Source organism: Zonotrichia leucophrys, chromosome 9, assembly GCF_028769735.1.
Source record: "Zonotrichia leucophrys gambelii isolate GWCS_2022_RI chromosome 9, RI_Zleu_2.0, whole genome shotgun sequence".
Taxonomy (NCBI): Eukaryota; Metazoa; Chordata; class Aves; order Passeriformes; family Passerellidae; genus Zonotrichia; species Zonotrichia leucophrys.
Window position 1 is genome coordinate 14,845,287 of NC_088179.1, and position 15,834 is coordinate 14,861,120.

Consider the following 15,834-nt stretch of genomic DNA (forward strand, 5'->3'; position numbering starts at 1 on the left):
GATAACCAGACGTGACATAGGTCACCTCTCCTTGTGCACTTGGATTAGTTCACCACATTATCCAGGCACATGCCCAACCTCAAAGCAGCTTTTTAACCCTTTTTAACCTTCCTGGAAAGGGAAGAGCACTGCAGCCTCCCCAGCAGTCACACCACTGACAGATCAAACCTCACCAAGGACTGCAACCAGAGTGACCCAGGAGCTCCTTCCTTGCAGACACAATCCTCCAGGTCACAAACGCTACCAGGACACAGACTGCCAACACACCATCACTGGGTACATCAAAAATTGTGGTTGATTAGCCAGGGAATTAAACAACATCAGTTTCTCAGGATGGAAACATCCCGAGAAACCACAAGAAAATTTACAGATACCATCACAAATTTCAAACTACACTTCATTTTTACCCCAAAGTATACAAAACCCAGGAAGAACAGAAACAGGACATGAACAACTCAAACTCCAGAAATACCTCCTGCTCCAGCCTGCAAGAAAAGCATCTGGCTTCTTCAGAAGAGCTACTGCTAAGAAAGAGCCAGTCTGTTAGTGCCAAAGGCAATGAACCAGCAAGCACCAGTGCCTCATCTGCATTCCAGTCTTGAGCCATACCCCTGAGACACCCATGGCCAAGACTCATTACAAACACTCTCTAGTCTGAAGAAACTGGAGGAGAAAAGAATCCAACCATGGTCTGAAAACAAGTTTTCATTCATATATGACTCTCAAGAGAAGAAAAACCAGTGAAGAACCTCCGGCCTTGGTCAGCAAAATTGCAGCTGTGCCCAGAATTATTTTAACCCTGAGGTCAAACCAGCTCTAACCAGGGAGAGTGCAGGGATGGTTGAGCAGCCTGTGCAAGAGGCTCCTCAGCTCTCCTGCCAGTTCAGCTGCCTCATCCCTCTCTCCTGCCACTCTTGCTGCAGGAGAGGAGCCAGCCAAGGTGGGAAGATGGCCCTGGGGCAATGCAGCTGGAAGAGCTCCTGCAAAATCTCCCCTTCTAACCCCAAAGGTTGAGGAAGTTCCGCATTACTCACCCACATTGGGTCATTCAGCTCGGTGTCCTGCACCCGGACACAATCCATGCTGATCTCAATTTTGTTTGTGGAGCCATCTTCCGATGGGCCATCAATGAAGTTTAAATCAATTGGCTGAACCGAGCATATTGGCCTGGAAAGAACACAGTAATGGAGTTAAAACTGGCCAAGTTCTGTTTTCCACCACCCCACCACCTTCCTCCGTGCCCAGGACTTGGGCATTACCATGAGCCAGTCTCATGGCAAAGTCAGGAACCACTGAGGAGCAGCCCCCTCCTCACCATTGTACTACAGCAGCCCCAAACAGGACAGGGCCCTGAGGGACACTTCACTTGCTCTGAGGCAAGAGCAGAACAGTCAGATAACTCAAAGACAGAATTTATGGAGGATTTATAGCAGTGATTGTTTCAGCATCAGTCATGGCAAGTCAGGAATGGGAACGGAGTCAGCTTTCTTTCAGCCAATGGACCTGACAGGGTGAACTCTGCACCATCTTCACCTCCTCTCCCTCCCTGGCATCAGCAAGGGGCAAACATGCAGCCAGGACACAGAGTGATGAGCCCATTCCTGAGGGGAAATGCCAACCACGATCACAGGAAGCCAGCTCAGGCACCAGAGGCCTGGCAGACAATCAGTGCCACTGCTGACCCTGCACTTGGTGCCCACAGCTGGGTGCAGGCCCTCTGGGGAGCTCCAGAACTGTCACACACCACAGACTGACACATCCAACCAGCACAGCCATAGCTGATCAACAAGTACAGAAGACGCCAAACTCCTCAGCATCAATCCCTGAGCAGCCTAATTACAGAGGCATCCTGCCCTAAAACACCTTCCATATGCTCCACATAAGGGTTACTTACTGTTCCAGGAAGTCCCAGATGTGCTGGATCACCTCTGGGCTGAGGAATTCCCTGGGCTGAGAGCTTTGGGACATGGCTGACCGGTAGTAACTCTCCTTCCAGGAGAAGGGGCTCGGAGTTTCTACAAACCTTAAAAAACAAAAGCAAAAAAAAAACCCAAAAAAACAAAAAAAAAAAAAAACAAAAAAAAAAAAAAAAAGAAAAACACACATAAAAAGACATGTTGAATTAATGTGTCCAGCTCAATGAAAACCCATAAATAGAAGCTATTGTGTGAAAAAGGAGACACTCTGAATGCCTGAGACATTCACAGCTGTACAACACACATTCCACACTGCTGCAGATGCTGCATTTAGATGGGAGAGAATTGGCCCATCAGGGTCCACTGGGATGTTGTGTCATTAGAATCCCAGAGATTCTTAAAAAAAAAAAAAACACCCAAACAAACCATTTTCCCTTTTCCCTCAAATAATCAATTTCCCATATGAAGTAGGTAGTCTTTGCAGTGGCTGAAGCAGCTAAGCAATGTGGGATTCCACTGTGCCAGGCTGTCTGCCTGTCTAAATAGCATGCCCTTGAATGATTTAGGTGACTTCTACACCCAGCCACTGCAATTGAGGTCATGAACTAAGTATTGGATTGTGGTTTTGCTTGGTTTGGGGTTTTTTTGGTTATTTTTCTCTTTTTTCTTGAATAATAATAAAATATTTTTCTTTTCTTTTCTATGGAAAGAAGTTAAATCACATCAGATTTTATCTGCTTGTCTACTGCCTTCTCACCTCTGCCAATTTCTGAGCCAGACCAACTGATTTCCAGCAGATCTGCTAATTACCTTGGCCATTTTTATCCCCTTAAGCTCCCACAAGCCTCACAGAAATAGGTGGGCCCAAGAGGAGCAGTGACAGAGCTGGAGCACTCATGCCTTCCACAGCTGCACATTCTCATCCCACTGGCCAATTTCTAAATTCAAACACAGCAGCTTTTAGACCCATGTCAAAATACTTGACGGATGTAAAGGGGGTGGGAGGAATTTCTCCACTATATTTGCAGTTGACAAAAACTCTCAGTTCAACTTCAGAGTATGAGGCAGGTGACCACCTTTCCTGCTACAGGGTTGGGGGTGTCCTGCAAAATTTCCATATGAAGAGTTATTTCAGCACAATGCAAGTGAACAGCCACATTCTCTGCCAGGGGAATGGCCATGGCAGGAGCCAATGTTACAACTGAATTCCAAAGAGACTTGAACTAATATTTGGTTTGGCACATATTGGTCCTGATTAACACAATGGTCTAAACAAATTGCATGGAAGACCCTAATTTATTAAGCTGCCAAAATTAAGAAAGAGTGTTTCAGAGGCAGGATCACACTATAGTGCTTTTACTCCACTTTTCGTGAAGTATTTACTTCTGGCTGCTGTCATAGAGGTATCTAGCTCTCTTTACTGATTTTTTATAGCCTCTTTCATTTTGAGGATGACTCTGGTCTGCAAAAAGCTGGGCTTTCCTCCCCTCTACTCTCAGAAAAGAGCAGATTGTTATTCTAAGCTAAAGGAAATAAAAGTGGCTTAAAAGCCCCCTGGAGCCAGTGCTGGGCATGCCTCAAAATAGGTGAAAGCATCACTTCAGTCCCTCATCCTTTTTGTGATTAGGGAAAAAACTTCCAGCCTAATTTAAAAGTTCACAAACAGCCAGAAACAAAAATGAAAGGCAGAAATGCATGGGTAATAGCTCTGCCTCACAGATGGGAGCACATGCTCACACTACATGTGAAAAAATAATCACAAATCCTCTGAGAACAGCAGTTATCCCACAAAGAACCCAAAATTGCTCCTTTCAGCCTTTCAGTCAGGTAAGGCACTTTCAAGAATGCCACACTGAAACCCAGAAGAACAGCTCTGGCCTAAAGCCTGTTGTATAAACTGCAGATCAATGCCACCACGAGCCTTGGAGGGGCACAGTGGGAAGCCCTGCAACCTCCTCTGCTGTACACCCAGACAGACCACAGGCATTGCTCAACACCCTGCACCCAGTCCTGACCACCAGGAATGGGCAGAGAAACCCCACAATGGGTTCTCTCAAACCATCAAAGTGCTCATTTCTAACAATTATTTCCCGCTTATAACAACTGCTTTTGACTTGTACACTAAAAATCACATTTCATTACTACACAGACAGGAACTGACTTCAAGGGAAAAAGCGTTATACCAAACCAGACCTCTCTCAGAGACCTTTCCTTCAAAAAAACCTCAGTGCAAAAGGTTCCTGCATGCCTCAGCACACCCCAGCTTTGGTTCACTGCTGGACAAAGTTGTGCCTCAAAAAGGCAAAGTGTCCCAGTTCACTCTGCTTGCTCTGCTCCTGGGGGTCCTGTTCAGATGCAATTCCACAAACCTGCCCCAACCAAGCAGTGCAGGACATACCAGCTGCACAAACTGATACAGCCAGGTTTGTTCCTCTACACCTTTGCAGCTAACAGAGCTGTTGGAAAGCACTGCTCCACCTAAGGACACAGCTGGAGAATCCCTCTGCTAAACACAACTCTGAATTTCTCCAGAGAGGGACACTTTCCAGCTACATCATCTTTATCCCTGTAGCCACACAAGCTCCTAGCTTAGTGATTCTAGGAAAAGCATTGCCAGATTTTACCTGATGACCAAAAGGGCACATTTCCCTATACCAAGCACAAGGAGTCCACTGCTTAATGTTTTCACAGAGACTCCTTCAATACCTTTACCACCTGTACAGCTCTATTTCCAAAGAAGGCAGCAAGATCAGGCAGTCAGCCTTGGCAAGGCAGCTGTGACAAGGCCATAGCATTGCAGTAAACTCAGTTTGGTTTCAAACAGGAAAGAGCTATCAAAAGGCAAGAAAACCAACTTCAGTTCAGCTCAAAACTGCATGCCAGATGAACTATACCCTTCCCTGTGGTCTCAACAAAATCCAAACCTAGAGCTATTTTCCTTAACTAACAGCCTTCAACAAAGAGGAGAAGCTTCATTCTACCAAACACATACTTAAGTGTCAGAATTTCCACTGGAAAAAAACACCTAAAGCCTATATAAAATCTGTGCATAAATTTCACTACTTTAGTTAATTGTCTTTTCCCACATCAGCAAATGCTCTACTTTCAGCAAAATAACTGTTGAGTGCCTAAATTTAAATATAAGATTGCATTGCTTAAATTGCTTCTATGAACCAGATGCTTTTTTTTATTAACAAGCATTAAACAACATCCCTTTTACCTACATCTGATCATCCCAAAGGCCATCACCGAAACAGCACTACTGAACACAACCTCTTATACCAAAATACTGACTAGAACAGAACAAGGCATAGCAGTAAGTCTTGTCTAGGTTGTCTCTGTCTTAAAGTCTGCAAGGTCCCCACACCAACTGCTGAACAATCTGGCAGGATGCTTTTCACAAACAGAGAGCATTAACTGCACCAGGAACTACAGGGGGATTTACAGCCCCCATCAAACTGCAAGCTGAATAGGACATTGCATCCACAAGCCCCTCCCTTAAAAACCACCAGGGGATTATTAATAGCAAGTTAAGTCTTCTCCCAGAAGCAGCACCTCACCAAGAGCAGCAGTGTTCCTTCGTGCAGTACTGGCACACTGAGCCAGAGGATCCCAGGACAGGCTTCAGGCAGCCATGCCCTCCCACTGAGCTCCCATTTATCTGCTGAAACAGGAGCAGCCCAGAGTCCAGGTGAAAGCACTTCTCCAAATTCACTAGGTGGGCTGGAGCCCCAGGCACGGTGATTATTGTGCTGCCTCCTGAGCGAGCACTGCCCCAGCAGAGCTGTGTTACAGCCCCGGAGTGGGGATGTGCCCCAGCTGATCCCCCTTGCCCAGGGGATGTGCCCCAGCTGATCCCCCTTACCCAGGGGATGTATTACAGCCCCTGAGTGGGGATGTGCCCCAGCTGATTCCCCTTGCCACCCCACTGATGAGTGACATCTCTGGAAACACAGCAATGACAGCAGCAACACGCACCTGTATCTGTGCCCACACAGCACTCCAGCTCAGAGTTTACAGAAAAAATCCCAAACCAAAATCAACTCACCCTTCCAAAAAGGGAAGAGCACAGTATTTGTTTCTCATAAGCTGTGGCCACACTGCTGTTGCCTTTCCCTGGAGGTGAGTGTCCCATCATGGGAGGAAACAAAGCCCTGTCGGCTCTGCCAAGCATGACATAAAAGTGGTGGTGAAGTGGAGAGAAAACAAGCCCATTTCTGCTCCCGCTGCTCAGTCTAAAGCACATCCTTCCATTCTTCACCACATTACCCCCTTTCCTACCTTCATATTAAGGACATTAAAGATAAAGCAAACAAGCCACTCACCACCCCAGGAAACAATGACAGAAAGCCATTAAACTCAACTATTGTAACACAGCAACACTTCTCACCCCAAATACCACCTTCCACTGCAAGCAATCTTTCTTAGAAAGGGCTTAAACCAAAACACCCAGGTTTGACTTACCACTGGGGACAAGCCACGAGCTCCCGAGGAAAACAAGACCCAGGCTTGAGACTGAGCATGCACAGCCCAGCCTCTCCTCTTGGTTTTGGACCTTAAAGGCAGATGGCACCTGCTTGCACTGATAGGAGTCAGATCTGACACAGGGTGCAGCCCCAGCACCGCTGGCACAAGTGTGAGTCCAGCAACCCCCTTCCAAAAATAAAGGCTGTCGCAACCAAGAGGTAGCTGGTTTCCTTTGTGTTTTCATTGAAAACGGGCTTGGTGCTTCAACACTCTGAGCTACTCTGGGGTGATATCATGGTTTGTGAGGAAGCCAGAAATGAATAAAGTATCTCAGTGAAGCTGCTGTGTTGGGTTTTAAGAGGTCCAAGTACCTCCATTTCTTCATAACTTCCCTCAAAAACTGGAGCTCTGGTTTGGTTTGTGTTTCTCCAGCAGTACGCAAGTTCTCAGAAATTATCAGTATGGTTTATACTGGGTGCAGAGCTTTGTGGCTTGATGTTGGTGTAAAGCTACACTGTAAAATTTTGTAAAATAAAATCTTTCATAGTAGGGATGAGTAAAATTATTCGGAGCTTTCTTTCTGCTTGTTCCCAAACTACAGTGTCCCTTTCTGCTTCTCCCTATGAGATGTCTATCAATGATGTACAATTTTCTATCGTTGGCCTGTAGTTCTCAGTCAGTGGACATGCAGATGGAACCAGCGAAGTCTTTGTCTGTAAGCTACAAATTTTTCTCTTTTTTCACAGGTTACAGTGCCCTAAAGAATATGCTAGCGAAGTACTCAGGAAACCTTGATGCAGAGAGAAAAACATCTGTTCCTATGAAGACAGCACTTCCACATTATACAAATGTATCCAACAAATTATTAATAAGGTCTAAATAATGATATCGAATGTGTCTCATTTTATTCATGTGCTCTACAAAGGAAGATAGTGTGATTACCCCCATATTACCTGTAAGAAAACGAAGACACCAGGAGGTTATAGAATTACTCACCATTAGTCAGCAAGCCATAAATACAACCTTGGTCACCCAAGTCGCAATGTGGTGCTTGCTCTAAAAGGAACTAGTGATTTTGGGTGTTTACATAGAGAAATTCAGAAAGGCCTTAATTTCTTCTGGTACAGTATACACTGTACCTCCTGCACTAAGAAACTCCCAAACTTCATTTATCTTCGGACACCAAAATGCTGATGCCCAGGAATGAAAATCAAGGGGCTGCAGAAATGCTGTGACCAGCTTTAAGACACACACAGAGTTCAGGGTAGAATGAGAATTCCAGTCCAGACTAAAACCTAATATTTCTTCCTGAATTTATACAGCAATTAACCCCTTAATCCCTTCATTTGTGTACACATTAATACATTAGCCCTCAGCCACCACAGGGTATGAGCTGGATAGAGATTCAAGTCACAGAGGAGTCGGCAGCTTCAGCTCCAGCAATCCCAATCCACATGCTCGTCCCTGCCTTCTCCAGTTACACCTTGAAGCGCATCAAAAGCAGTGGTAAACGATTTAAAGTTCATGAGCATTATGCCTAAATGCCTGAATCTTGGAGTCAGTTGTATTTTTAGTTTTTGCGTGGGGAGGGGGCTCCTGTTCAGATCACACCGTTAAAACTGTAGGAACTTGGCAGCCCTCGTCCTGCTGGAATTCCCCTGCTCTGCATTGTAATGCTGCAGTGATTTGTAGCCATCGGTACCTAATGAAGCTCACAGCTGTGCAAGAGGAGAAGGATGCTGGGTCTGGCAGCACGGGACAGGCGTGCGCCTGGCAGGCGATGTCATCTGGAATTCCCCGGAGCGCTCTTGTCCCCCAGCCTGGAGCAGCCACCCTATGCCAGCAGAGCACACCCTGGAAGCACCCCCTTGTAACCCTTTCCCAAAGGTTGGAGGCCTTTGGAAATCAAACAGGTTTGTTGCTACCCCCTAAACAAGGGGGACAGAATGAAAGCCAAATGGGAGACAGGCAGATTCTTCCCCTCGGAGAAGATTGCAGTTGAATTTCATCTGCCTCTACTGCACCTTTTTCTGTGTCTACTTCATTAACAAGCAGCCTCTCTTCCCAGCATGAATTGAGCTGTAGAATGCATTTTCCTGCTTCTTTCTTTGCCTGATGCCATATTCCAAGGTCATTAACTTACACAAGCCCAAAAGAGACTGACTCCCATCCTGGCAGAGGCAGGTTGTGCTGAACTGAGCTCACAAGCCATTATTCTCCTTTCGATTTTAAGCCGAGCTTTCAGGTTTAGCATTTTAAAATTTAGACTTCCAGCAAGTTCTTTAAACCCTTCAGATTGTCTTTGCACATAATGCTGCTCCTATGTGTCAGTCCCAAAAAATAACTCCAAGAGAATACTGACACATGCATGGATTAGAAAGGACAAATGTAAGGAATAACAAACACCAACACCGGATTCTCCTGAGACAGAATATAACTTCCACCTATGGTTCAGTTTTTTTCCCAGTTCCCACATTTCACTGATCTGCTCTCTCTCAAAAAGATGTGGACAGCAGCACAGGTTATGGGGAGGGGCAGCAGTGAGAAAGTGGTCGGGTCGCACAAGGATATGCATTAGAAAATGAAAGAAGCTGACTGCCAGAAGGGTGAACCCTGATCTCAGAAGTGGCCAATAGCCAAGGAGATGTAGGGAACACATGAAGGAACAGGGAGTGGCAGCAGCAAAGGCTCTATGACACTGCTGGTGTCCTACAGCATCTGTCAAGGACACACCAGGGAAGACTCTTAGCTTCTCCTGTTCTCCAGACAAAGGTTGCTTGCCCTGCACACACCCTGTTTCAACTGTGAGCTGCATGCTATTGGGAGGAAATAAAGGAGCTCTGTCTCACAGGAATGCTGAGTATTCTGCTAGGGTCTACTCTAACAGTGCCTCCTGATCTCTCTGTGACTTAGATTTGTCTTTTGGAAGCATATGTGTGTGAGATGAATGGAAAGTGGTAGGAAGGGATGGCTCAGCTTCCTGGCTGCTCTTGACTCAAGTCTTCAGTGCACAGGCAATACTGACGTAATCAAGAAAGTGAAACTGGCTGTACAAAGTAATCCTCCCAATTCACCATGCTGCAAAACACAAGGGGGATTTTTCTCCTTTCATCATCTCCTTTCATCTTGAGTAAGACTGCCTGCAGTGAAGGCAACATTTGCAGCTTTGTGGCAGCCCCTCAAAGCAGCCCTGTGTCCCACACCAGTGCGCTGCTCCCATGCTGGCTGCAGAGCCCCTCTGGGAGGAACAGACTCCCTCTGCATTGCCACCAGGGTTCCCAGAATGAGCCCTGCATGGCCTGGAAACGGCTGGGAGTGGCTTCCTGAAGCTGAGCAATTTCAGAACCTCCACAGCCCAGGAACCCACTGCATTTCCTATCAACAGCTCATCTAATCAGCTAACTACATATCATCATTGTCAGCCTGACAACAGGGACCACTTTTGCATAACAGAGATTTCATCCTCAGGGCTTCAGGCAGCTCAGCACTCCACCAGCATTTGAGATTCTCTCCCATAACTGTAAACCCTATTATTTTTTTTTTCCTTCAGGATTTCCTTCAGCATCTCATGAACTTTCCCAGACATCTCTTATCTCCCACTCAAATTGACACCCCCTTCTTATCCATCCTCAGAAGCTGTGCCATGGACATCCCCTCCTTTCTGCTCAGCCCTGACACCCACTCCCTTTCTCAGCCCTGGCCACAGTAATTCCCCCACCTGCCCACTGCAATTGGGGCTTTCTAGTCTGGGGTACAAACTCTTCATAACCCACAGAAGACCACCTGTGTGGGGAAGCCCAGAGTTAGAATGCAAACCTGCAGCTCAGGACACCCAAGCTCAACCCCCAGCCCCTGGGTGACCTGTCCAGCTTTGTTTTTCCATTCCTAAGGTATAATCCCCAATCTGGTAAAGCACATAGCGACTTCCTAACAATTAGTGCATCTCCAGGGAAACAAGACTTTCCAAATTTAGATAATAAAATAAAATGTAAATAATCCATTTTAAGAAAGCCTTGAACCCAAAACCAATTAAAAGCATTTGCGTTATTTTGTAACTCACTTTTCCAGTCAATCCCTTTCCCAAACCTATTGTAGTGGTGGTGAGAAGCAGTGCCCATCTGGAGAAGGAAGAGTCAGAGCTGCTGGACAGAGATGAGATCTTTTACTGCAGTAAGTGAGAAAGTCTTCTAAAAAGCAGCACAAGTGGGAAATCCAGGCCCAGCCCTCAAAATTCTGAAGTATTTTTGGTCCAAGTCCAAAAATAAGTGTTGTAAGAAAAATTTTACAGGCAAACTGTCTAGAAGCCACAAAACATTTGCAAGTCCCTTTAAAAAATAATAAATCTCTTTGGTCTGAGTACTAGATATTATCTGCTCTCGTTCAAATACCCATCTGAGAACATGTATTTGGGTCTAACTTTGGAAGTTGATACAGGACTTTTGTAGCCAGACAGCCCTGGTAGTTTCACAGCAGGATGAATGCAGTGATGCATCCTCCTCTCAGGAGAGGAGAGGACGAGCACAGCTCTCTGCTGAGGCATCTCCCGCTGGGTCAGTGCTGCCTTCAGCCCTGCTGCCACATGCCAACCTCTGCTGTCCAGATGCAGCTACAGCTGAAGACAACAAAGACCATTTTTTGTCTCTCTGGGGTCAGTGCCTAACCCAAAATCACTCCATGGCCCACTCATCCACCATCAATAATCTGCAGCAGGTGTCTGGGCGCACATGGAGCAGTAGGAACTCAGACACCTCTGCTGTTGAATTCTGCTGCACAGAAAGATGGGGAGACCCCTCATTTTTCCTGGAGGAGCAGTGTTAAGTGCCCAAAGCAGCCTAAACCACTTAACCATATAATTTCAGATACTCAGATCTCTGTAGCACCAGGGAATTTTAAAAGAAATAAAGCAACAGACACAGAAATGAAAAAGGGTGAGGTAATTTTCAGGAGGTGTCAGTCATGAGAAAAATACAGCTATGACAGGTCTTCAGCACTGCACTTCTCTAGTGGTTTTAGATATTTAATGAGGAAAATTGCAAAGTTCTGGGGAGGCAATGGCCAGAAGTCTCATCTTCCTGAGGCTTGCAAAATCAAATCCCCCTCTTTTGAGATTTGGTCATTAGTATTTTTCCTGCTATCGCAGCATTTACCCAGTAAAATTATCTACCGGATTTCATTGCTATTTTTTACAAGGAGCTTTCAGCATTTCCCACAGAAATGGGACTTTCTTAATAATTGTCTGCCAAACTTTTGCAGTGTTGAGTGCAACCAGCATCTGTAAGTTTTCACTGGTCTACCTCCATCGCACCAATACAGAGACCACAACACAGAATGAAAAATTGCTTTATTTATTTATTTGTTTGTTTGTTTGCCTGAGAGAAACCCCCAGATGAGGGGTCCATCACAAGTATGGCTGGGCCTCCAATCCAGGGCCCTTCAAGGGAGATCTCTGTGAGTTCCTGGCTGCCCTGCTGGGTAACACAGGTGGAGACTCTGTGGTGCAAAGAGCAGAATGCTGTGGCCCTGATGGCTCCTGATGGGGTGGTAACATGCTCTGAGCTCTGTTCAGAGTCTGGCATGTTGCCTGCAGCCTCTTCCCTGCTTGCACCATATCACTATCAGCAGTATTAAGGGCATGTGGTCCCAAGGACAGTAACACACTCTGCCAACAGTGAAGCTTCTTTTAAACTTGCTGAGATTTGAACTTTGACATGTCAAGGACTCAGATCGTGCCTCTGCCAGGGTGGCCCAGCAGCTCCTGGGTTTTTGGCCAAGTGGTTGGTGTGCTGCAGCTGCAGCCTCCAGGAAGGCTCTGGGCACCCCTGCATGCTGAGCAGCAGGCGCTGAGCTGCTGCTGGCCCAGTGCACACAGGACAGGCATTTCCCAAATGTGGCCCCTGTGAGGAGGCAGCAGGGAGAGGACATCCCACATGGGCTGTCTCAGGATGGTCCCTCCACCAAGAGGAAGCAAAGCAAGAGAAACCATGCAGCCCATGCTGATTTTCAGGCCTGGGAAACTATGCATTGCAGGGCATTTAGTCATATAAATATAGTGAGAGAAGAGAGGGACAGACAGGGAGCACGAAATACATGCTTCTTTTTTAGGACAGGAGGCTTCTCACACTGACTGCTGCAAAAGGCTTGTGACATTTTGTGTTGAGCCAGGTAAGACACTTGGCTCCCTAAGGTACCTGCTCTTACAAAAACTGCTTCTATCTTTAGTTACACAAACTCCTTATGAACTGCTCAGGGGACTTATAAAGTCCTTCTCACAAGATTTCTCTCACCGGTTGAATTTTTAAAAAATATCAGAAATCATCATGATAATACAGAAAGTCCCCAGAACTCTTTAGAAGCAGGAAACTGTAAACAGCAACATCCTGAGTTTCAGTAAATAATTAAAATGCAAAACAGAAACACCAGCAAAGCAGATGTTAGGTGCAGATTCCTGTAATATGAATTTCGTTGAAGCTCCCCAAACCTGTTACCCCCCCAGCCAGCCTGTGAAATCTGGTGTATTTTGGATACTAAGCATTAATACCCACTCCTCACCCTTGCCACCAGTAATACTCCTACAGGAAAAGGAGCTCTTGTGCTAAATAACATGTGGGCTGCATTTTTCAGCGTGTAGCAACTCTGTGGCAGGGCAGCTATTCCTAAGCCCAAGGGCAGAGAATCCTCCTCTCAAAAATAAGAGCACTTACAGAAACCTTCCTGTGTGTCACAAAATAGCTCCAAGACAGGGCAGATGAAGGACAAAGAATTAAGAGCAGATTATAGTCCTGGAAGACAGGAACAAATGAACTGTTTGTCAGGAACCCTGCTGGTGTAAGGCAATGCTACCTGGAGCGCTCACAGCATCTCTGCTTTTGTAACTGTGCCGGGTGCTGAGAAATTACAGGGTTGGCTCCCTATAATTTTATCAATACATTGCCACACCTAATGTGATTTATGATTTTTGCTTGTGATAATCTTAAAGCTGTAGCTGCTGCAGAGCTATGAATACATGGAGCATCACCTTTTTCATCAAAAACAGGAATGATGTTTCCAGCCTGTATATTTTACGAAGAAAATTCACAAATATGAGCAACAAAACTTGGAAAGCTGTGTAAAGAAATTTTGTTGTTTTACATGGAGAGTTTCAACCCTGCAATATTTGACCACCTAATGCCCATGTTAACTCGCAAAGCCAGCTGAACTACAGTTTCACACTTGTTGCCACCACATCATATACCCCACTGACAGCAATTCCAGCCATCCCACTGATATTTCTCCCCAGCTCCTGCTCCCCAGACACTGCTGGCAATACAAGCTGAGCCACTGCTGTTTGCAGCATCCAGCTCAGCAGCACAATTCAAGCTTCTTTCCATGCATTTGTTCAGCCTGCAGTGACTTTTGTGCCTATCAACATTACTAAACCACACAGGCACTGAACCTCCCAGGGCAAGGTTTTGTAAGCAGGCTTATTTTTATGTTGCAAAGAACCTGCTGGAGCCCTGATCACTTACTGCAGGGTTTCCCCCTTCTCACTTGGGGAGTTGGCTGTTCTCTTTATAGCTCCATGCACTAACTGAATTCCCCTTGCTTGTGTGTACTGGTATTTATCACATCAGACCACCTGTGGCATTTAAACACCTGATTGGAAATGACTCAGCAGCAAAATCCTGTGGGGAGGTGATTTGTTACACAGGAGTGATTGTAAACAGGCACCAAAAACTCCCAAGCAGGGCCTAAGAACAGATACAGATGTTTTCATGACACTGTCTGAGCTGATGTTATCTATTACCAGCAGAGCTAGTCAAACCTCAGAAATCTCTTACAGCAAAACATTTTCCTTCTGATTATTTCAGTGGCGATCATGGGCTACAAAATTTTAAGGTAAAAAGAAGTCAAAATTTGTATGGCAGAATAACCACTGGCTCTCACCATCATGTCCACGTTCCCAGGAAGGTTTTCACACAAATGCCAAACTAGCTTAGAGCCAGGCACCAAACTGAAAGCCAAGTTTCCTTGATTTCTTCCTCATCCAAGCCCCTCCTTCCTCCCCCATACCTTATTACTGCTATTGAAATGTTTTATGCACAAGGCTTCAATACTCTTTTGGACACGTGTTGAACTGCAGAGGGTTTTATTTTTCCCCAAATTGTAGCTGAGCCTTTTTGCTTTGTAACAGAGCAAAAATCCTGGTGTTTGTTGAGCGGAACTTTTGCAAATTAGCTTGTAGCAGAAGGTACAATGTCAATCATTACGGAATTATAACATTTACCATGAACATTCTAAACACCTCTGAACAGATGAACTATTAAGAACTTGCTTCTCTGATTTCTTCAGGATTTTTGAAATTTGGGCAAGGCACTATAAATCAGGTATTATCTCCTCACAGTACAAAGGACCCAGTGAAAGATTTCACATATTCTCCCTGCAGTCCTTTGGGATGTGAGAAAAAAAAATGGTTGGTTTGGTTCCACTTTAATCCTTTAAGCAGCACTAAAAGGACCTTCAAGCAGACAGGTATTTTCTTGAGAAGCCTCCACAGTTTTGAAGAGGAAAAAGTGCTGTCCCTGTCAGTGACTGTGGAGTAAGGAGGGTGCAGCAGAGACAGAATGGAGGAGGGCAGCAGGGATAAGCAGACTTTGGGCTCTGCCAGGAAGAGAGAACTGAAGAGGGTTTAATGTGCAACTCTTGAGTGCTGTTTTGCAAAGATTCTGTATTGAAACCCATTCTTCTGATAAGATTGCAGTGCAAGAACAGGACGGTGACCAAAGAAGAGACCTCACATATGAGATAAATACCCTCCCCTCCTCACCACGAGCAGCACACGTGCCTGATGGGGTGCTGGAGGCAGCTGAGAGGTCCCATGCTGGCATCCACTGCAGAGCTGCTCTGCAAAGCCCTCCTGCCAAGGAGGCCACTCTGCAAAAGTTATATGGCACATGGAATGCTGTCCCCTCATGTGCATCTGCCTCCAGCTCTGGTCCTTCCCCCATGGAGTTTTTACCAGTGGTGGCAGCATAGCTGTGAGTGTTACCACAGGAGAGCTCACAAAGTCCAGAAACAAAAGCACCTTCTCACGTCTCCTTCCTGCATCCAGCCAATTCTGCTCCTTCAGGGGTCACCAGCTGCCCTGACCACACCACAAGCTGCTCACAACAATTTCTGGGCCCTCTCTGAGTCTCTGGAAAGTACCTGCACGATCACTGGCTGTTTCTGCAAACAGATCTATACCCAGTCATGCATCTTTCTTTACTTGACTTCAGGTCTTTCTGCCAACACAGCAAATTTGGGCTCCCATTGCATAGGTGAAGGCAACTGAAATTTGTCCACTCTGTCATAGCAGGAGTTCAGCTATTCCTCAGCAAAGCATAGCATGAGGAAAGGGAAAAATGTGCAGCTGCCCAAATGCAAGGATTCTGCAGAGCCTGCACGTGGGATGAGATGCTCCTGTGGGACATGA

General features: G+C 45.9%; 1 protein-coding gene across 7 annotated transcripts in view; it reads right to left on the bottom strand.

Moving 5' to 3' along the window:
* TP63 (tumor protein p63) overlaps positions 1 to 15,834 on the bottom strand; it is a 100,344-nt gene that overhangs the window by 79,966 nt on the left and 4,544 nt on the right. For 3 of the 7 annotated variants that reach the window (XM_064721056.1, XM_064721054.1, XM_064721058.1), the window contains exons 1-3: positions 5,477 to 5,608; positions 1,895 to 2,023; positions 1,035 to 1,167 (exon numbers count right to left, since the gene is read on the bottom strand). In XM_064721056.1, the coding sequence (XP_064577126.1) occupies positions 1,035 to 1,167; positions 1,895 to 1,968 (207 nt within the window). In that variant the 5' untranslated portion in view covers positions 1,969 to 2,023; positions 5,477 to 5,608. Of the gene's footprint in view, positions 1 to 1,034; positions 1,168 to 1,894; positions 2,024 to 5,471; positions 5,624 to 15,834 lie in introns of those variants that run through there. The other 4 variants (XM_064721057.1, XM_064721055.1, XM_064721059.1 and 1 more) reach the window with 4 other exon arrangements.